Here is a 22,750-nt window from a genome sequence, read left to right as displayed (position 1 = left end):
AAAACTTCTGTCTCCTGTTCCACATCGAGTCGGGGTACTGATTGCAGGACATGCTGCTACACCAAGAATGTCTTTTGTTAAAAACAGAGATATACAGACGAGTATGATTTCATGCACATGTAGCATTTAGTCACTTTAAAACACAAATACATTTTATGCTTCATCTAAGGGAAAACAAAGAGACTAAACAAATGGAAAACAAAAGGGCTCTTAAACCGGTGCTAAGGAACATCTGCTGGCCCTGGCCGCCTGTCATGACAGAACATCTGTCCTCTGGGCTGTAGTTAATGGTGACAATAACAGACAAGTAACCCTCCCTGTTGCATGAACAGGTTTCAATGTATTGTGGTTTTACTCTTTGCAGTTCCTTGTCCCTCCTGATTTGCAGTTTTAGACCTACTATCTTATATTTCTGTGAAGAAGTACTTCAGCTACCCTATTTTCCCAAAAATAAGACAGGGTCTTCTATTAATTTTTGCTCCAAAACTTACTACTTTTTTACATGTATAGCTGCCTGGACACTATTTAAACTGACTTTTAAAATGAACTTTAACTAGGGCTTATTTTTGGAGTAGGGCTTATAGTTCGAGCATCCTCAAAATCATGCTAGGGCTTATTTTTGGGATAGGTCTTATTCTCAGGGAAACAGGGTAATGCCCATGTCTTCCTGTTCATAATCTCGTGTTAGGGCCTTTCTCTTTCTGAAGCCTCTTAAAATCATTAATTTGGACTTGATGGATGCATAAGTAATTCCTCTGTTGGCGTTTCACATTGATTTTCCGTGTTTTCATTAAGGTTAATGCTCCTGAGATGAAATCAGCTCTATTACCATTCTATTAGCTTGATTTTGGCCTAGTAGCATTTCCATCAGATTTTGATCACTGCAGAATCCATAACTATCACACAGCTCCCATAATAAAATTGGATTCAGTGAAAAAAGCCCATAAATCCTGTTGTCTCGAGGAACCACTTAAAAGCCAGTAAGAGATTGCATCTGCTGGGAGTACTTGTAATTGATGAAGAAGGTTGCAGCCAAGCCCAGGAACACCTCTTCACAACAGATTTCAGTCAGCTCTTGCAGTACCTGAAGCTATGGATGAAGCTGGGTGAGAAGATGAGTTACAGGTAACAGAAAAGTAGAATCCAGAGTCTACAAGGGATAATTAGAACAATGGTGACAACGAGCAAATTGAAAGCGACTCCTCACTTTAAGGGCAAAAAAGGGATTGTTGCTCCTGGTATCGGTAGCTGAGAGTTCACTGACAGCACAATGTGAAAGAATATTTTCTTTAGCCCAGGAAACATCTGCAGGTATTTTTCTCGTGTGCATTTTAAGAATATTCATCTGCTTCAAGCGAAACATAAATCTTGTGCTATTGAGGCCTGTGTTTTCATTAATCAGCTCTATAATAGTTTCTATTTCAGGTTTGAAGCAAAATACTGAGTGACTAAACTTTTTATTTCTAATTCCACTATTTATCTGCTCAGTGTGTTTTCTCCTCGTGACTTGGATCTTCATCCACAGGACAATTTAGAGGAGCACTTATTTATGGACATAGCTTGACAGGAGAATTTGTCACATCCAAATACAAGATATCTGCTATAACTCTGCCCATCCAGTCGTGGTATCCTACATCCCTTTGATTAGACTAATGCTGAAAAATGAGTATTTTGATCTGACTGCACAAAGTAGCAGTTTATAGTGACCATGGCACCACCTAATGAAGCTGGATACATTAAGTCAATCACTTTCACTCGCACTAATTCTGCAGGAAGCTTATGGTCCACACAGTCCTTCAGGGGGCTTTTAGGTGACCCCCTCCACAAAAGACATTTCCCTCACCTTTTCCCTTCTGCTCATTTCTTTCTACATTAGGAATATGCAGTTGCCTAAAATCCAGAGACACAAATTCCTGCTTGCTTAATTCCGAACAACTTTTTAACTGACGAGTCCCTCAGATAAGCACATCCCATGGTCAGAGTAAGGTTTTGGGATCAGGGCACCCTTTTTTGTTAAAACCATTACAAATGTACAAAGAAAAACTAATTACAATTGCATTTTGTTATAGTTTTGCCCTTTACATAAATCTACTCTAGCACACGCACTTTAGTTATAAATGTAGTTTCTCTTCCATTTTAACTTCAAGAGGTCCGAGTATTTCTATAGATTACACTGACTATACATGAAGGAGGTTTTGGGCTTCCTAACTCTGGTAACCCAACACCTCTGAGACCAGCGCGCTGTAACGTCAAATCAGGAAACCTTCATGCTTATTATAATGTGAACTTCGAAGTGGAAGGATGAGGCAAGAAGAATAAAGTAATACTAAAAATAAAATGTTGAACTTCCACATTCCGGTTGTGTGATCATTCCACCCTGCTCACACTTCTGGCAATCAGGATGAAGGGGACTGGGCACAAACGAACCTTTCTGGTGTTCCTCGGGGAGCCCGACAGACCGACCGCAGAACAAGACAGCACAGATTTAACTACTGGATCACTAATGAGTCCTGGCATATTTCCTTCCAGAAATTCAGTTTTGAACAATGAAGGAAAAAAATAAGAATCTTTCCTTACACCAAGGTTGGCAGAACTGTCCAAAACTACTTGGAGGTTTCATTGCAACTGGGCGGAGCCAAAGTGACCAACATTTTATTTTCTTCAGCAGGAAGACGACGCCGTAAGGAGACACCATTTTGGCTGAAGGTTTTCGTGCACCTCTTCATTCCCTTCCCTGTGGTTTCCAATAGTGCAAATGTTAACTATTTGCAAAAGAGATGAAATTCCTCATTTCCATGGATCCCAGCAATTTGCTTGAGTTGTTTCCTGCCGTTTATGCTGGTTCGTATTTTGTTAAGTTGTGTGTTTTCCTCCCCTATGCAATGGCAATTTAAGAACTGGTTTTTTTTTGTTGAGATAAAAACACCATGGAGGGCAAGAACAGTCCTTTCTACATGAGCTTTTCAGCCTCAGGTATTTGCAATCCCATTTCAGGCTCCAAAGTATTCACAGGCATAGATAAATTTATATTTGTAATAGATTTACTTTGAGATGTGAAAATCCATTATATACTCCTCTTTAAATTAGGTTACATCCATCTCAGCGCTTTCTAGCACAATACTGTACAGGTTCAAATTATTATAATAAAGAATAATCACTACACCACCTTAAAAATGAACAAATTCTATAAAACCAAGTGACTTGGGTACACCAGGAGCTACATCTATCAGACCTAAATGATCTGTTTTAAACCTCATCCACATCTGGCTAAATCAAGAAGTTACATAAGCCATCAAAATTTTAACATCAGATTAGCGTGGCCACAAGGGCAACAATAAAACTGCCATCTGGAGAAAGAGCAGATTCATTTAAATGCCCGATGAATACAGCACTACTCCATTTTGCTGAAAGCTTCTCAAACAGCTTTTTTAATGTATTAATTTTGTGATGTATCGTATATGACAGATGAAGTATATACAGGCTCACAGTACTTTAATTATCAGCATATATCCCATATATCCCTTCTGACTTCAGTGATTCAGCCCCGTTCTGCAGGCCGGCCATAACACATCGGGGAATGTTCCTTAAAGATTTCATAGCAGCAGACACACCAGGAGTTCTTTAATGCATCCATCTTGCTAACCTATAAAATTATTTTTCTAAAGCAGATTAAAATAAGATTAGCGAGTACAGGGCAGGGTAGGAGTTCTACCCTTTTGCCATTGAATTAATGAGAAAAACCCTGAAAACCTCCTTCACTGGATGTAAGAGAGAGCATTATTCGGGTGGGAAGAAACAGAATGTGTTCGGCAGGTGAAATTCCAGAAGAAGAAGAATTGGAGGGCATCACTCAGTTAATGCAGTCCATAACGTGAATCTGCAGTGTGTCCAAATCGGGTAGAATTTCTTCACATTTGGGACATGAATACATTGAGATATTTCGCTGCTCTGGCCAGTCTTGACTACCAGTTCCTGTAAGCAGAGAAGATAAATGATTACCTGTTATATTACTTGATTTTTTCACTCTTTTTTGTGGAGGAAAGAGGATTGGCGGTTTTCTCCGAACAGTCAGAGAATCCAGAATAGGGGAGCTGGGGAGCTGCTTGCAGCCAAGCAGACCTGTGTTAAACTGAACACGGCAGGGCCCGGCCCCGTGAGCTCACAGTACCTCTTTGGACAAGGCGAGGTGAGTGTTCCTGATCCGGTGCCCGGGCTCCGTGGCGATTCTGCATCTCCGCCAAAGTGTTTCTGAGAATAAAAATAATAATAATTTTAAAATAATAATAACAATAATAAATAATAATAATAATTAAAAAAAAAAAAAATCAGTCAAGGGCTCTGAGAAAAGACTGAGCAAAAGGTTATCTTCCTTCTGTCTCCAGAAAATGTAAGAGGTTTCAGAATAAATCAAAGGATTCGCAAGTCAATCATGTCAACTAGTCATGCATTTAGTCTGGAACTGCTGCTCAGGAACAGGACCTAAAAACACTGCTGCTGTGTGAGATTGTGGCAGGGTCCTGCTGAAATCAGGGTCACACAATTGACACCGGCGGGATTTGGGCAGGTACACGCTGAGGGACCTGGGGCACACTCCTCTGGAAAACTCCAAGGACTCGCAGCTATTCAGAGCAAACTACAAATTTGATCAAAGTAGAGAAACAAGTTATAGCAGAAAAAGGGTTCAGTGCACAGTTAATGTGAAATGTAACTTGATTCTTCAAATTTTGGGCACTCGTACCCATGGCTTCCAAACGATGACCAGAGGACACATGGCTATTATTTCTTTTTTATCTTTTACAGCTAAGAGTGCTAAAATGGTGCAATTCCAGGGTGTCAAAGTACTTGAAACTATGGAGAGTCACCCTTGCCACCTAGAGAAGCAGCAAATATCCCTGGCACACACACAGCAAGTTTAGCTGCAGATTCACCACTAAAATTGAGGCCAGAATCCAAAGAAACTCAAATGAATCAGCATAGAGAATTTACCAAGTAGGAATCATCTGAAGTGAAAACTTGCAAAGGCACCCAAGTAAGAACTAACACACCTTACAGAGATTCTATCACAAAATTAAAATGAGAAGTCAGTCATTTCTTTTTTTCCTCTTTTAAAATTCAAATTAACCAAGAAATAAGTGTCTGCAAAGTTGTTTGCACCTGTCCTGCTAGCAGGACAATGTTGGTCAGCTCCAGCACATGGGGTAACAAGACAGTTCAAAGGTAGATCAGCCAAAGTCTGTTCTCACCGGCCAAGATCTTCAAGGTTTTGCTGCTCTTTTAGCAGGTATGCCAGCTGGACAGCCAACTGCTCCTTCTCCTCATGGATCTTCTCTCTTGCTGCCCTCTCAGCATGGAAGTCAGAACAATAAACCTCCATCTGATTGGAGAAACAAAATCATGCTCAGAATTTGTAACTTAGACTGATCCATAATCACATATTATGCCAAAATAGCAAGTCTGTGTCATAGCCTGCATCTATCCCGAACACTCCTACAGCACCTACACGCTGTGAAGCAAAAGACCTGCACTACTTACAAGGCGAAGAAGACTCAGTAGTTTCTGGATTTTGTAGAAGATACTTCAGGTGCCTTATCTGGGACAGTGCTACCGCGCTCTGCTGTGCAGAGGCAGAAACGAGGCATAAACAAGCAGTGAGGTGACTTGACCGATGACACGGACAAATCTGTGGCACAGACGGTGGAATCGGGCCAAGATGCCAGTTCTGTGCGTTTTTAGTCACTGTTTACACACACTGGTTTGAGTAAAATCATCCCTAAACATATGCAGTGATTCTTAAGGCAGTGGTTTTAAATACATAAACATGTGTATTCCCAGCTTTTGTTTGTTGTGCCAGACTCCAGCATAGACAGCTCCTCCTACAGAACCATAGGATATGGTGGTAAAAGCTCCATGGGGATCTGCAAGGCTGAGTAAGGGAATTGTGCTTTGGAATTGAGGAAATGTATTCAGTATTCCAGAGTGAACCGTTAAACAGCTCCTTCTGGTTTCTGAATATTGGCTGGGGGAACTAGGCAATTTCTGAAGAGCCGGTACCTGAGCACGGAGCACAGCCATGGTCTCAAGGTCCTCCTCTTGTTTAACAATGAGCTGCTTCATTTCATCTATCTGGAGCTGCTTTGCAGCAAGGGCTTGTTCTGCCAACTCCACCTTTGCATTCAGTTGTTCCACCACAGCTTTATCCACTTTGTCCAGCTGCAAGGAAGAACTATGATTACGAGATGAACTCAGAATACAACACTGCTTGAAGTAAAAGTTCATTTTCGCTCCTCCCACCCTTGGAAAAGCTTCCAATTTTGGCCATCGAAGGGACTTGCACTAAGACAGCAGTGGTGACTGATATTTTAATTTAAAGATTACTTTTGAGCTTTTGAACTACACTGTATCAAATTAAAAAAGAACTTCCTAATGGACTCTGCAAAAGATGTTCTCCCATTTTCCAAAATAATACAGAAGAATCTGGCACTTCTATGCAGCCTCAGTTATGAGCAGGATGGTGACAGACATTCTGTTTAAGATTACAAAAATGTTTAGAGGTCTGCCTTCCCATATTTACTAAGTATGCTGCATATCACTGATCTCTAAGGACTGGACTCCATACTGCACTGCAGATTAGACCTTATCTAGAAAACACCATGAAAGTATTGATGTGTGGATCAAGTTTTCTATAATTGACAGCACAGGATCTATGTTTATCAGAGCAACGCTGCTATATTGCATTCTGTATTATGTGGAAGGGATGACAGTTGTTTCCTGCCTAAATTTGTTTCTAGATACATTCTTCCTTCCCTTCCCGCTCCCCCCTAATTAATTATGATTTCCTCTTGTGATGAATTTACCTCTTTGAGTTTCATTTCATTGATTGTTTTCATTGCCTCAGTGAGCTGAGGAAGCAGTTTGCCGTATGCATCCTGCAAGCTACTATATCTTGCCCTGTTTATGACAAGAAAAGAGGTGAAAGTTTGAAACACTTAATTATTTGAAATCTAAATAATCTGTCAGAATTTAGAAAAAAACAAAACAAAAAACCACCACCAGCTCCTCGCACATGATTTTGTATTTCTGATAAGAAAAAAATAATGCTTCGTGTCTCGACATTTCTCTTCCCACGAGCTGTGTGCTGCACTATCCATGGACTGAGTCCAAACAAACGTCCTCACTGATCATCTGCATTTCAGACTGAAGAATCCATCACTCAATATTTTTATATCAAGCTCACAAATTCTGTTCAAAATATAACACCTCTCTTCGGAAGATATCCAAGTCTTGATTCAGAGACTTCAAGTGATAATAAGCAGCTTCTCCAGCAGCTGAAGACAGGTCCTTCAGGCAGTTCAGCCTCTCTGTACAGCTTGGACTGACATTTTCACACTCCTCACATGGACTGTACAGGACAGGGAGCAGGGAGACAGAGCAAACAGTGTCTCTTTACTTCAACTTCCCTGCATACGTACCTCTCTGAGTTGCAAATGTATTGTAGGCAACATAGCCCTCATCATTTATGTCACTTTCCCACCATTGCCACCACCTGATTTCAGATTCAGTTCCCCTTTGGCCAAGTTCTCTTGGATTTCCCTTCCTCACTGACAACACCTCCCGCAAAATATAATATAAAATCAAATCGTACTCACTTTTCTTCCTGTGTCTTGGCTTGTTCCAGCTTGACCTCTGCCTGCATGCTCTCCACCTGAAGCTCCAGCTTCTTGATGCTGTATATTAGCTGCTGCTTCTCTTCCAACTCTGATGCAGTAGCCAAGCTTTTCTTTTCCAGTACTTGGCACCTGACAGAACAAGGAAAAAGGTTCATCTCTTCTGTTCACCTTTTCCTGATGGATTTGTCACACTAGGCATATTACAAAAAGAATCTTTGTGCTGTTCACTTTAAAGGCTTGTTTTGATGAAGAACAAGGAAGGACAAAAATTAGTCTATATGCGACTATCAGAAAACAAAGCTACTGAAATCTACATTTACTGTCTTACTATGATGAATCTCAAAGAACTGGAATTGGACAGAAAACTAAGCAAGTGAAGTGAGGGTCTTGTAACCACTTTTTATTACCTATACAATTGGTCTTCAAAAGCACAGACGGTTCATGTGAAAAGGGTCATAACCAGGTCCCTTAGCTTTTTCCTAAGACTAGAACAGGGATCGATTATGTGAAGCAGAAAACAGGAAAGATTTGCCTTTACATCAGGAAGGGTTAAAAACCAAATCTTAAAATTCAAGGCACTGGGGTTCTATTTGTAGAACTAGGTTGGCAGCTCAGATTTTCTCACAATTACTGAGTTTCTGTACTTTCATCTTCATTTACAAAGAAGGAGCAACCTTTTACAGTTTCAATGTAACAGATACTCAAGCTGATATTTGTAGAGCTGGTGAATCTCCCGAAGTGGGATTTGTCATAGAAATATATACTGGGTGTCACGGCAGAGCTTTTGTTCTTCTGAACCTTACTTTTCTTGAAGTTTCTTCTGAATCAATTCTGCTTCTTTTAACTTCTCATGGGCTTCCTGAAGCTCTTTAAACAGAGCACAAACTTGCAAATTCAGGGCTTCTACTTCACTGCCAACCTTTTAGAGAAAAAATAAGGAAAATTACATTTGGACAATTCAAGATAGCAAAGTTGCAGGCTAAGAGACGTCAGCAGGAAGTATCATTCTTTCTCTAGAGAAAACAGCGTCGATCAATAAGCACCGTTACACTCTATGCTCAGGAATAAGGCTTCATCCATGAGGCTCCACAATTACCAATTATTGCCAAATATGGCAGAACCTCTTTTTGTCTTAACTCTCTCATAAAATAGTAACTTCATTACTGTGCATTCATGAATCAACTTTGCAAACCAAGAAAATGGTTTCTAGTAAAATTATAATCAGTTTTGTTGTGAGTTTCTGGCCCTTTCATTTGGCCTTCGGACCACAGGAAGATCACTAAAGGATCCTAAAGACAGGCAAAAAACAAGGAGGAAAGAAACAGCAGCTGGGTTCTCCTCCAACCCAAGACACAAAGGACACCTCAGTTTCAGTTCTTAAAATATATATCCACACTCCAGAAGGCATGAAATCTTTGATTCCTGCTGGTCTGTAGTCTCTGGAGGTGCATCCTGGAGCTTTCCCAAGGAAACATCTGAATCTCATCATCACACTAGCGTCAGTTTAGCTCTCCTTAGTACTGTGATTTTCACTGATAATGTCTTATCAAATGCACAGAAAGTCTCCAGTCCAGCTTGATAATGAGCTGGGTGGCTGTGGCTAAAAAGATACCAAGCATAACAAGAGCATGCTGCTGTCCTTTTTCCTTGAAGAAGAGCTCCAGTTTTCTAACAGGGACAGTCCACCACTTCCCCAGGAAACTGAAGCAATCAAAGTTGTTCATCCATGATGACCTGCAAACACTTCAGCTGTCATTTCGGTGCAGAAGTGTGGAACGCAGCCAGTGTGACTGAGAGGCAGACAGGACAAAATTGTTGACTGACAGACGCTGAGGACACTCTCCACAAACTGACAAAACTAATATACGTCACTAGTCATACAAAGCAAAAGGGACTGAACATAACAAAGCACTATGCTTTTTCTATCTCAGAAGCAAAAAGCAACCATTCTTTTACCATTATAGCTGAAAAACAAGCCACAAAATGACTTCATGAGGTAATCCAACTAATGCAATCACACTCACGGATGAAATAACTGATTTTTCTAAGGTGATGGCATTTCAATTTTGAGAAAACTAGACATCAGTAGCAATTGCCTTAACAGAAAATGTGTCAACAATGAAACCATATAACACTGGCAAGAGCGACTTCTAATAAAGTTGGACTGTGAATTGCTGGTCCCTGGTGGGAGCCATTATAATTCAAGATATTTTACTTACTTGGAACACAATCAATCCATGCTTGTTGAAAGCAAGTCTGGCAGCCTCACTGCTAGAAAAGGCTAACCTGACTCAAAAAATCCCATCACACAGTACGGATTGTCTCTCCCCAACACTCATTTCTTAGCCTCCTCAGGAAAGGATCAACACCTAAATCACGGCCTCTTAGATCTCTGCTTCTGGCAAGCTCACACACAGCCTCCCAGCAGAGGCAGAGCAGAACTGCAGTGGTGCTTTAAGATGACTTGTCTCAGGAGATCTTGCTGAGGTTGGTGTCCAGATGCTGTTTGGAACTGCTCCTCACTCTCCAGAGCCAAAGCAAGCTTGAAAAGCTTTTTCTTCTCTCCCAGGATGTCTTCAAATGCAGAGCCCTCAAATGGTCCACACTGCACCCCTACATTGTTTCATTAAAGATCTATATTTTACAAGAGAGGGACATAACAAGAGCTCCACTGACAAAAGCCCTCTGAAGAAACCAAACAGCACATAAATGGAAACAACCGCCATCACAAGCATGGAACTATGCTGACCTCAATACCAGTACTTAGATGAGGAGCATCTGGCTCAAGCTGTAACTCAGGGAAAGTTGAGATAAAAATACTGGAAAGAATGAACTGAGACATCATCTACTTTCCTTAGAAACAAAGTCTCTTGGCCTGCCGACAAACTGGTCTTGTTTAAGCCAGCCCTGCCCTAAAATACTTGTCCTGGCCTTCAGAAGGGCACGTGGGTCCAGCAGATCCCACCACATATTTGCTGACCCCACACAGCACCTCAGATAACCCACAGTGCCCCATATACAGGCTTTCTTATCTGCCTGTATTATGCAATTGCACTGACCCTGAATGGATCTCTGCTGCTCTGGGAGCTTACGTGCTTTCCTCAAACTAAGGCACCTACAGCAGTAGGCACAAAAATTTAGGTGTCTGACTCAGGAGCAGAATCCCAACCCCAACACCCATTCAAAACCTTCATTGAAAACAACAGGACTGAGTTTGCCTGGAACTGTGTCTCAGTGCAAGATAGTTATGTCCCACCACTGTAATACATCTCACCAAAAACATGATGAAAAAAACAAACCAGGTGCCACATGAGCTCCACATTTAAATTCTGCTTCACAGTACATTGTCATTGGATTCTGATCCAAAAGCTGACTGAGCCAGCAGTGAGAAAATTCACCCAGTCTAGAAGAATTTCTGGAGCTAGAAATCACTTCATCTATCTCCATTTAGCGGGCATGGCCAGAGCAATGAGGCATATCTGCAGTTATGCCATGCTTCCTTAATTCTTAGCCTCTTTTTGGTGGCTGGTGTAATTTGGAACCACCTCTAAGATATGGATTGCAGAGTTCAAAATTCACTTCCATACCCTGTGCAGGATAATTGCCCCTTGCTCCCTGAGCGCAAGTGGCCCTGAGGTTGTTGACCTTGACAAGAAAGCTATATGTTGTTAAATCTCAGCTCAGGACAGGTACTTACAGCCTCTGAACTCTCCTCTTCTTTCTGTTCAGTTTGTGTCCCACTCTCCAGGCAGTTGCTCACTTCTTTCTCCAGCTTTGACAGTCTGGAAAATAGAAGGATCCAACAATAATGGATTTGGCATATATTTAAATTGTGACTATTCAAGGATTTAATGCAGATGATGTACTCTCTTTCTAACATCAGAGCCACAAATGAGAGGCAAAATTGAAAGCACGTAGATGCAGGAAAGCCTACACAATCATGGGAGTTCCTGAAGAATACAGCATGTATGTGTAATTAAAATAGATGCGTAAGTCTGCAGGTGTGGTGAAGGACAGTGATATTCAATACACAGTGATCGATTTTTGGTATGGGCCAAAACTGCTAACTCTTTGGAAACAGGTCAGTCTGTTCCCTGAATCCAGTAATTAATATTGCCTCTGTTTTCCTTTGATATTTTCAGAGGCTGAGATTTCTAAGAATCATTTGCTATTTCTCATTACCTCTTCTAGGAAGATCACGTAGAAGCAATTACTGTGAGACCAACCTTTCAGAGCAGATAATGTCCAGAAAGTCTCACTCTGTCTCTGTGAAGTGGGGATTTGCAACAGCTATTGCTGAGGCAATTTTCCATGCCTGACGAGTCGTGCCAATCTGTAGCAAAACAACTGAGCTGAGATGGAAGGTCTCACTGGAAAAACTCTCTCTTAGAGAAATTTGGAATTAAATTTATTTTAGAAATTTCTAAGGAGCTTTTCTAGCTCACATATTGCTAAATGTAGCCTGCCAATATCACAAAGAGGATTGTAATCCCTGTTTTATACATAGTGATTTGCTTAAGGCCCCACATGCAGATGATTCATACAAAACCAAATAACTATGGAGGAACAAGTGGAGAGAACATCCTCAACTACTCATCATACCATTCTGGCGTAACCCGGGGAAAGTTCGAATCCAAGAGGAAATGGGTAATTTGTCTTGATCTGTGGTGCTATAGAAAATAATACTAAAACGTGGAAACGTTTTGTCCATGGAAGAGAACCTGTGGTTTATCCCTATTAAGGACTACCACAAAAATAAGTTATTACTATGGAGTGCTCACGAAATTCCCCATCCAGGTCACACTGGTATTTCAGCTTGTCTCTGATCAGTCACAGACTTGGTAACTGCAGCAGCCCTGAAAGAAAACAGCTCCAAATGTTAGGGTGCCCCTACTTCATACCTTTCTTTGTGATCCTGAAGCTCCTTCTCAAGTGTTTCCCTCTTCTGAGTTTCATTTCTAAGGCTGCAGAGCAGCTGGCTCACAGTTAGCTCCTCAGACTCCAAATTCTTCGGTTCATCTGCAGGTTTGCTCCTGCTTCAAACCAAATCAGATGTAAATAACAACAGCTACGATTTTAGAACTTATTCCTACTTCCGGGACCCAGCCTGAGAGGCCACCATTTCACACAGTGCTGAAAATCAAAGCAAAAGGGCTCATTTCCAAGAACCAAGACCTGCCCACGAGCTGCTGGCCACAGTCCCTGTGTGTGCAAATGCAGCCCCTGCTTTGTGTGGTGCTCAGATAGTTCCCTTCAAGCTGGGGGAACAATTTAGTGCTTAAATAAGGAAAACAAAAGCAGTCAAGACAATATAAAACCCAGTGAGTTTATTCTGACCTACTTTGCAGCCCCTTCTGCAAAGTGCTGGTGTCTGTTCCCAAAATAACATTTTTTTCCAATGAAACATGCAACATTTCTTATCTCTGTCTCATTCCTTTCCACGAAAAGGAGGCACGTTCCACTAAAAACAGTCATCAGAAATTTCCCTTTCAGAAAAAAATCTCATCAATATTTCACCTCCCTCATATTCTGTAGCTCTTTTCAAAAATCACATTATGCTACTGTAGGAGTGAACAAAAACAAAAATACAAAACTATCTGAAAAATAAGGTAAGATAATTTCCTGGTGATAAAACATCATATTCCATTCCCTCCATTTTCATGTCCATCTAGACAGAAAGTCAAAACCCCCACACTATATGGTAAGATGTGTGGGTTACATCCATTGAACATTTCAGAAGCTCGGCTGTAAAACAGCATGTGTTTAAAACTTTGCTTTTGTAGTTCAGAACAGAAAGTAAAGCATAGTCCTCCACGCGCTCTTGAGAGCTAGAAGTCTTTGGTGAGCAAAATTCAATACCCTAAAGACAGTGTTCAGCCAAGATATTTTAAGTAAATAACTTTTATCAGGGGATTTTTAGTGCACCGTTCTACTCTTACAGAAATAACCTGTCCGGAGTGGATCACATTACTCTGAACCTGTTAACAGCACCAGTCTAAAGTTTCAATGCTGGACAAAGACACGTCAAAATATTTTAAGAGGTACATATACCCCCTGTTCTTGTAGATACGGCCCAGATATTCAACAAAAGGTAAGCAAGTCCCACAGAGAATGTCTTCTTTTAATCAGAATGTTCTCACGAGCCACAACTAACAACAAGTTGAATACTTGCAGCATGGTCTGTGGTCAGCAACTCTCTGTTTCATCTACAACCACAACTTTTTTTCCCCCCTTCAACTTCTTAAGTGCAGGCTGAGGAACAAGTTTTCTATGTCACTACATTGAAACACTGTGATGTAGGGAGTGACAGGGGTTTAAGGGGAAACCTGTACATGGAGCACAACTTTCTGGCGTGCTATGCCCTTAGCACTTTCTATATCCTTTCTTTCCAAAAGTAAAGGCCACAAAGAGAGTTCAGCCACAACCATCTAGCTGCTAAATTGGGCAGTATCCAAAATGGAAAGTTTAGTAGTATCAGCTGTTTATGACCATGAGGAGCAAAGGTTCAGCTAGGGGCAAGAAAGTCCCTTGTGCCCTGAAGATGATGTAAAGATCAAATTTTGAGAAGTAACCTAAACAGAATGCTGGTATCTTAAGCCTGGAAAAATAAGGATTATGACATTGCACTGTCTGTGTACCCCACCGTGATACACTTTATACCAGCCCCACACAAACAGAACAGACAGAGGTCAGATCTGAAAGATTACAAGACCTCAGATTCTTACCAACATTGTTATAATCGGGTAGAGGACAGATACTCTATTAGATGGTGTTTGATGACTACAATGAAGGGAGGCCCAGCAGCCTCTATCTTTATATTTTCTGTTTAGCCTCCCTTAAAAGTCTGAAAAGTTGGGAAGTCATCATGTGCATAAATGCTTGGTGAAGTGGCTAGAATACACACTCCCTCTCGTCAGCTGATGAAAACTGGAAAGAAAAATGTCAAGAGAGCTGAGAGTCTTTCTGACATAGTAGAATGGTAGAGCTACTGCAACACAGAAAACCAGGACTTTCTAGTGCATTCCTCATAGAAAAAAAGTTCACTCATGCTGAAAACAAAACACATGTCAAAAGCCTGAATCACACACATCACATAAGAACCTACGTACATGTAGACAGCAACATTACTCGTCATTTCATCACTATTCTCTTGATTTTCCTTTGTGGTTCTATTTATTCCTCCTTCCTAGGAAAGAAAAAACACTATTAGCTTGGTATTTGGACTAAGCTGGACACAGTTTTATTTACTTGAGTTAAGGAAGGAAAAAAAACAGGGAAAACTACTATCATGGCAGTATAAATAAAGAAAACACAAAAGTGCTACAAATCAGTCTCACATTTGGAAATTCTTAACTTAAAATACTTCACATGCCTTTCTCTGCATCTATCCCGGACTGATCAGAGGAGAGGAACAACAATGACATTTGGCCTTCCCCTTTTATCAGCAACTTCCATGGCCTCTCTCCCCTACAAAGATGACTGGGCACCACACAGCAACAGCCAACATCACTGCAGGTGACTTTAAATACAAACCTAAAAAGCACTCTTCTGTCTCCCAAGAGAATTACTGTTTTTTTCCTCACTGCAAAACTCACTCCTTGATCTTTGTACCCCAAAAGAGAATCTTTTTTGGTTTCCTGCAGTCTGAAGTTTTCTTGAACAACTCCAAGTCAGTTTTAATTACATTATCTTCATTTGTTGTTGCACTTTTGCTTTCTGGAGAGGGATATGCTGTTATAGGGGTAGTGGAGACTTCTCGTATTTCACATTTTGCGTGTGAAGATTTTTCAGATAGAAGAGCAGAAAAAAGTAGATCTTTGTGCCTCTAGGGAACACCCTACAGTTTGCACTTAGTTTTGTTTGCCTGTGTCTCTACACAGCTGTCAGTAGAAAGTGAGCCCCATTTTCAAAATAAAATGCCCCCCCTTTATGCATAGGTGCTGCCCCTTAACTAAACCTGGTACCGATGTTCCCAGGAATTCCAACTAAGACTCCACTCTTAACATTTTGAATTAGTCTGAAGTCACCTGCTGGACCATGTTGTTTTTTCCACTGAATATTTTTAGTGTGTTTGAGGCTACCTATGAAATTAATTTACTTTGGGCACAGAAGGATAAAAATAAAAGTCCTTTACAACTAAATCTTGTAATACACAAGTGCTCCATGTCAGGTAATCTAAGAGACTGTGCAACACCTCTCCCAAATCCGCTGTGCCTGTATCTTGTGTTACCACTGTTGCTGGCAGTTTGCTGTTCCCTCTCAAAGAGGCATAAAGAAGTTTCACTGACATAGATTTCATTTTCATAGATTCACCCTTTCTTCTAAAGGAACACAGGGTGCTAAATAACTCACTGTAGAATGTCATCAAGTAAACATGGTGACTCCAATTACACTCAGACCTGACTTCCTCATCATTTACCCTCATACGAGGAGAAAATTCAGTCTGCAAAAAAAGGAGGACCATGCTGGAACCAAGGTTTCTGGCTGCAGGTCGCTGTGTTCTTTTTATTCCCCTCACTTACGTTCATCCCAATCTCCACAAAAGAATCCTCTGCTGAGATGTTCAGCTTGACCTGCAGCTCTGAAATGATGGCTAGTAGATCTGCCTTCTCAGCCTGGAGCCGCTGCACCTGGGATTTCAGCTGCCTCACTTCCTTCTCGGGAGCCACGCAGCCCTCCTGGGATAAACAAATCCTGCATTAGCCAAGTAAAAGGAAAAAATAGCCAAGGAGCAAAGAGCCTGAACATAACAACGACGTCCCGCATCCTGTTCTTCTTTGCTTAGGTTTGCTTGGAAAAACCCAGTGTATGGATCCCTAAACTGTGCTTTGGTCCACTAGACAGCAACAAGTCTAAACTGTGAAACCAAGTTAATCAAATGATGAGCATCATGCTTCCGGAAAACATGGGCCTGGCTCTCTGAATGCACAGATAATTAAGATGTAAATCTTTGCCTGAATCTATGTCTCTCACTAGAACATCAGCCCTCAGCCAACCTACAGAATTATTGTCCAGAATTGTTGTCTTTTTTCACCCTTATTCTTCTTTCCAAAATCTACCTAAGATTCTAGGGAGAAAAGACCAGTGGGCAGAGGGCTTTTCTGCATATCCCACTTTCAGCCTTCCCCCACCAAACAACTTCTCTGTACCCCATTTCCATGTACATCTCCCTGTAACCCTTCCCTTCCACAAAGCCTCTGTCCTTCAAAGATTCTGCCCAAACTTCATCTCCCCTTCACCTTCTGCCTCTTCTCTTTCCCCAGGATCCTCAAAACCCTCTAGATAACCAGGAAGCCTCATTTTCTTCTCTCTCCTTTAGATGCCTCTCCCCATAATGAAACTTTCCCTGTGAATTTATTTCTTCCTCATTTTGTAATCTGAGCCTTCCATCTCCTGGTAATGCCTTTATTACACCGCGTACCGTCGATGTATGTTCTGGACAATTCCTGGAGTCTGAATTACATTCTAATCTATCATTCATGCCAAATCTCCAAACTCTTGCTATGCTGACAGTGTCTCTCATCCTGCAGTACCACCCTACCCACCTGACTTGCTGCAGTCTCTGATTTTGTGCTTAGGCTGTAAGAGGATGCAATTAGAGTCAGCTCCAGTGAGGAAGAGACAGCTTTACTGTGCTAACAGAGTTAGAGTTTTGAGAGAAACTCTCCTATGAGTGCTGGTTTATCACTAAGGGAGGTAACACAACATATCTCTGATTTACTTTGAGTGAATCAGAGATGTCACTTAACGGTAGCAATGGATTACAGTCTATCTCAGTTAATAGTAAACTACAGAGGTTAGAGAAATTAGACTGATTTTAAATTAGTCTTTCTGTTAGAAGAAATTTTTTTCATGCTCTTTCTAAACCAAAGAAAAAAGAAAAAAAAAAGTGTAACTAAAGCACTCAAGAGAGAAAGTAATTTTGGCTTAAATGACAGTCAACCCAAAAATCATGATTAGAAATGACAATGTTGCTGTCTAAATTACAGTTACCACCGGCTGATAAAACTGCGAAGAATCACAGAAGAACCAGTGCTTACTCTATGAAGCTCTTGGAATGAGATCATTAGAAGAGATTTATTTTTACTTATCCGGATGCTGGATTACCCAAGCAGATTGGATCACTCTGCCAGTAACATGTATTCAAAGTACAAGAAGTTCCAAAAGAGGTTAGAGACAAAATAAATCCTCTACTTCCCTTTAAAAACTATTGCAGATTTACGACATTCTGAATTTCCTTGACAATCCTGAAACACAACTTTTAGCCTGTAAAGTAAAGATTGTGTAAGTAATACTTACATAATCATACTATATAAACATGACTTTCTTCCTCCTTGTAACTTACTAACTCACTGGCCAATTTTGATTTATATACTCCAAATTTTCTTATGGAGTTCCATAAAATAGGCAGTCTGGAGAGAAAAGGAGAGTCTACTAGTGTCTCTGCTGAGAAAAAGGCTAATACACTCATCCTTCATCATGCAACAGAGAACTCACATGGTTCCTGAAGTACCAGATACCAGGACACATCAGTTCACCTCTACATGAAAGTTCTCATTAAACTCATCTTCACATGACCATGTGAGACACAAACCAGGCTTTGTTTTAATCGGCTTTGTTCATAGATGTCTTCAGTAGTACCTTCAAAGTGCTGCCGGGCTACTGAGCAATTGCCCGCAACTGGAGAAATGACGTATTATGGAGCCAAAGGTAAGAGAAAGGGAGGAAGCTCCATCAGACTCAGATGGGGCAGCAGAAGTACAGATCTAATCTGACCTCAATAAAAGAGTTTTCATGAGAGGAGAATGATAGAATAAAAATAAATGGCAGGTAATTTTTTTTTTTTTTGCGTACGTGTCAACTTCTCCCTGGAAACACAAAAGCAATTAAATAATCATGAGAGATAATCTAACAAGCAAAGGGCAGGATAAAGTCAAGAGATATCCAACACTAAACAAAATAAAGAATGAAAAGTTAGCAAGAAATCTTAATTTCTTATGTCAATAATGTTAATTATTATTAAGTAAATGTTAATTAAAATGTCAATTATCTTGGACGTGGCACAATTTTCTACTACTACACTCTGAGAAGACTCACTTTATAAAATAAGTCAGGCTAAGACTGCTTGTTAGAGCATACAAATAAAACTGTTAACAAATCTCCAAACTTCGCAGTGTGCTGAAGGGACATGAACATTCCAGACTTTCAATTTAAAATCATGTCAATCCAACCAATGCCTTATTTACCATTTCAGCTCCTTCTTTTTCCTTTAAGCTCTGAAGTTGTTGCTGTAGCTGTTCATTTTCAATGCACTTGGCTAACAAGCACTGCTTAGCTTCCTTAAACTTCGATTCATAAAATTCTCTTTCTTCTTTCTGCTTCTCTCGCCAGATGGCAAGTTCCTCATATCGGTCCTTCATAGCTTGGTTATGCACCTTCATGGCTTCTAAACGACAGCCAGAGACAAGATATTGATTAACATTAATACTCTGACAATGAAACAGCCGATTTCCTCTACACTGAGCTCAGCATTCTTCAGTGGGTTAGCAATAATTAGGTACGAAACGTGACCCTCCTCCTCAAGTATTTTAAATACCAAATCAAAACTAAACTTATTATAGCTTGTTAGCACTATAATAAATAGCATTAAATCCGCTGCTGAAACCACATGCCCAGAGTGTCTCACTTCTTGACTTATTCCTAAACCAAGAAGTACAAGCAAGAAGTCTTGTTCACAAGAGGTACTTGGTACCTTGCTGCATGTGTTATTTACATGATCAACGCAAATTAAACTACTGAACTGAGGGTCTGAAACTACTGAGACTTGGTAGGGACAACAGACATCCTGGACTGGTAAACTACTGCATGAAAACGGATCTATCAAATCAAAAGTCTCAAATATGCCCAACAATGCTCTCCTTGAACATTTGGTTAAGATTTGACTGAAAGTGTTGAAAAAAATATATCTGACAACTTTGAGCAAAGTCAGTTCCCCCTGGCTGGGAAACCATATGTATGTAACCAAGTCAGTACGTAACGTCAGCCTTACTATTGCAAAATGCTTACAAAATTTTTAAGAAGAGTCAATGACTTGCTTTTTTAAAGCAACAATGTCAAAGCCAGTTACTTGGAAATCTTTTATAAATTGTGTTTTCCAGTAACTTCCATTATGTCCTGATGTCATATTATAAACTGCCAACAAGTCCTTCACATTATGTAAATAAATGCAGCTCTGTAGAATGATTCTGCAAGGTATGAGTTACAGCAGCTGTAAATATGGTCCCAAAACATTATCTTATATGATACAGGAGCTTTTGGCAAAATACCAGAGACACTTCTAGAAACAACTTTCCTGCCAGATACCCATGAGACTCCAATGCAGAGAACTTGGACCTGGTCCAAAGATGATTCAAGTGGAATTTAAACACTAGTGTAAAATCACAGCACACAAGATATGTGACTTCATGCTCTGCTGCCATATAAACAGTGAGGTACACCTGTCTTTTACAGAGAAAAATTTCCAAATCCCTTGGGTTTTGCTCTATCCCTTTAAAAAACAACAAACCATATCCGACACCTAAAGTCCTGGGATCCAGAAGCAAAACTCTCTCACCTGAAAGGTTCAACTCATTATGCATTTTCAGGGAAAACTACCAGTTTCTCCCAGATAGACCCCGCCACAGCAGCCACTTCCTTTTGAAGTACAGAAGATGTTGCCACATCTAAATGTTCACAATTGTTACTACACACACTGTAGGACAACCTGCTCCAATTCCCCTCTGCAGCCCCTTTCAGACAGCACCCCAGCCCAAACTGCTCTGGGCAGTGTGGTACCCACCCCTCCTGATGCAGCTATGGCAAAACTTTGTCTGTAGTGGAGCTGCCCACCAGTCCCAAAATATAAAGCAAAAAAGCTCTTAGAGGTTGATGAGCAAAGAGCATATCATAGGACGAGATTTTTCACCTTGTCTGCTAAAATATACAGCGTTATACTACCTGTATGTGTAATTCTGGAGCAAATATGTCACCAATAAATTGGGCTGTTCTCCTACTAATCTTCCATATTGATTCAGTTCGATGTGTCCTGTCAAACTGGCCTTGCCACTTGCAGAGTGACTTATACAGCAAATGCTACCCTGGTACAAAATGTTATCCAGCAATGGCAAATGAGCACTGAACACTCATAGGACAAAAAAAAAAAAAAAAAAAATCCACAGAAGCAGCTTGGGGCTTTTGCATTTCAAGACCAGTTCACATGCACATTCACCTTTTAGCTCATTGTTCTCAGTGATCAGTTCTTTCATCTGTTGTACCATCTCTTCTGGGGTGTAGGTACTAAGGGTGGGGGCAGCCACACTGTCCGTTCCGTTTTCCATTCTACTCCTGGGACGCTCTCCATTTTCAGCAGGACGGCTCTTCAACTTGCTGGACATCTCTGAGGTGTCTACTACATGGTTTGCAAAGGGAAAAGTCTCAATTCCTTGCCCAGTGTTTATAAAGAAAACATAACCATACCTTCATTTTATTCAGACAAGCAAGCCACGCGTCTTGTCATAACGCACAAGCAGCTTTCAATCCCTCTGACCCTGCTATATCAGGGCGTTCATAAGTCTCCATATCCCATTAACCCCTGACAGGACTGCACGAACAAGAGACGGCTCTCGGGCTAACCGACCCTTCCTGGGGAGCCCCTTTCTCTGGGGATGAAACAACCACCGCCCCTGTCTCACCCCCTCTCCCCTTTTTCCCTCACCAGCCCCGGGCGCCCGCGGCCGGGCAGGATTTGGGGCGCTCGGCAGCTCCCGCCCCGGGGCGCGCAGCCCCGGGCACCGCCCGGCCCGGACAGGCCCCGCTCGGCCTTCTGACGCTGCGTTTCACGCCGAGATCCCATTTCCGCCGACTTTTAACTTTCATTTTCGCTTTCTTGGCCCTTTTCTTTCCTTCTCCACCACCACAGAGCCGGCACCCTGGCGCGGTACCGCCTGAGGCACCCGCCTCTGCCTAGTCACGCCCGCCCCGTCCCCCGCCACCACCACGGCCGGCCCGGGGACGGCCTCCGGGCGCCGCAAACCGGCGTTTCCCCGCTCGCCCTTCCCCGGCGCAGGCCCACCCCGGAGCCGCCGAGTCAGCGGGCGAGCCCGCCCACGGCCCCCGGCAGGGAGAGCCGCCCCCGCCCGCCGTTCCCCCGCGCCAGGCGCTCCCCTCAGGGGCAGCCACCGCCGCTCCCCGCCGAGCGCCTCCCCGCTCACCCCCCTCACGGAGCGCCCATGGCGGCGGCGGCGGCCCGGCTCAGCTGACTGCCCGTCCCCGCCTCCTCCTCCCCCTCCTTCATCATCCTCCTCCTCCTCCTCCTCCGCGGGGACTTCCCGAGCTCCGGGCTTCCCGCCCACCGCCCGCCCGGCATACGGGCCTCCCGGTGCCGGTTGTCCCTCCGCCGCCCTTGCCCTCTCTCGGGCACACAGCGCCCGCCTTCCCTCATGCTCCCCCGCTTCTCGCCCCGAGGAGCCCCCGGCCGGCCAGCCGAGCGGGAACCGAAGTAAAATCCCCCAAGGGGAAGCAAGGTCGTGTGGGGAGCACAGAGCCTGTCAGGGGGGAAATGGTGGGGCTGCACTGGGGAAGGAAAGACTGCGTATGGTGGAGCAGCGAGCGGCATCAAGAGGGATGGTTACATGGACCTGCTGGAGAGGGGCCAGAGGAGCCACAGAAATGACCCGAGGCTGGAACAGCTCTGCTGGGAGGACAGGCTGAGAGAGCTGGGGTGTTCAGCTGGAGAAGAGAAGCTCCGGGGAGACCTTAGTGCGGCCTTTCAGTGCTTAAAAGGGCTGATAAGAAAGATGGGGACAGACTTTTTAGTGGGGCCTGTTATGACAGGGCAAGGGATGATGGTTTTAAACTAAAAGTGGGCAGATTCAGACTAGACAAAAGGAAGAAATTTTTTACACTGAGGGTGGTAAAACCCTGTCCCAGGTTGCCCAGAGAGGTGGTGGATGAACCATCCCTGGAGACATCCCAGGCCAGGCTGGACGGGGCTCTGAGCAACCTGAGCTGGTGAAGATGTCCCTGCTCATGGCAGGGGTTGGACT

At 42.4% G+C, this 22,750-nt stretch overlaps 1 protein-coding gene across 2 annotated transcripts; it reads right to left on the bottom strand.

Moving 5' to 3' along the window:
- Positions 1-107: 107 nt before the first annotated feature.
- Positions 108-22,001, bottom strand: OPTN (optineurin). Of its 2 annotated transcripts, none has more exons than XM_065648358.1 (14): positions 21,917-22,001; positions 20,935-21,114; positions 18,914-19,113; positions 16,190-16,345; positions 14,777-14,853; positions 12,569-12,703; positions 11,365-11,449; positions 8,471-8,586; positions 7,647-7,796; positions 6,855-6,948; positions 6,052-6,210; positions 5,244-5,374; positions 4,169-4,248; positions 108-3,972 (listed from the first exon to the last, which is right to left on the bottom strand). In XM_065648358.1, exons 2-14 carry the CDS (start codon positions 21,098-21,100, stop codon positions 3,851-3,853), a joined length of 1,671 nt encoding a protein of 556 aa, XP_065504430.1. In that variant the 5' UTR covers positions 21,101-21,114; positions 21,917-22,001; the 3' UTR covers positions 108-3,850. The 2 variants fall into 2 exon arrangements, with proteins under 2 accessions (XP_065504430.1, XP_065504439.1); XM_065648367.1 differs by having other exon boundaries at positions 12,569-12,700.
- Between the last annotated feature and the right edge of the window lie 749 nt (positions 22,002-22,750).

The sequence above is a fragment of the Caloenas nicobarica genome, chromosome 1 (assembly GCF_036013445.1).
Source record: "Caloenas nicobarica isolate bCalNic1 chromosome 1, bCalNic1.hap1, whole genome shotgun sequence".
NCBI lineage: Eukaryota > Metazoa > Chordata > Aves > Columbiformes > Columbidae > Caloenas > Caloenas nicobarica.
The sequence above is the reverse complement of the archived record's forward strand: the minus strand, read 5'-3'. Positions and strand labels throughout refer to the sequence as shown.

What these genes read in the sequence shown, in the direction of transcription:
- OPTN (XM_065648358.1), bottom strand. Translation starts at nt 21,100, where the DNA reads ATGTCCAGCAAGTTGAAGAGCCGTCCTGCTGAAAATGGAGAGCGTCCC. An exon ending in AGTAATGTTGCTGTCTACAT is followed by an intron (nt 12,704 to 14,776) that starts GTACGTAGGTTC and finishes TTTGGTTTGAAG; the next exon opens with CAGGAGCAAACCTGCAGATG. An exon ending in AAGAGGAGAGTTCAGAGGCT is followed by an intron (nt 8,587 to 11,364) that starts GTAAGTACCTGT and finishes TTTCTCTAAAAG; the next exon opens with GTTGGCAGTGAAGTAGAAGC.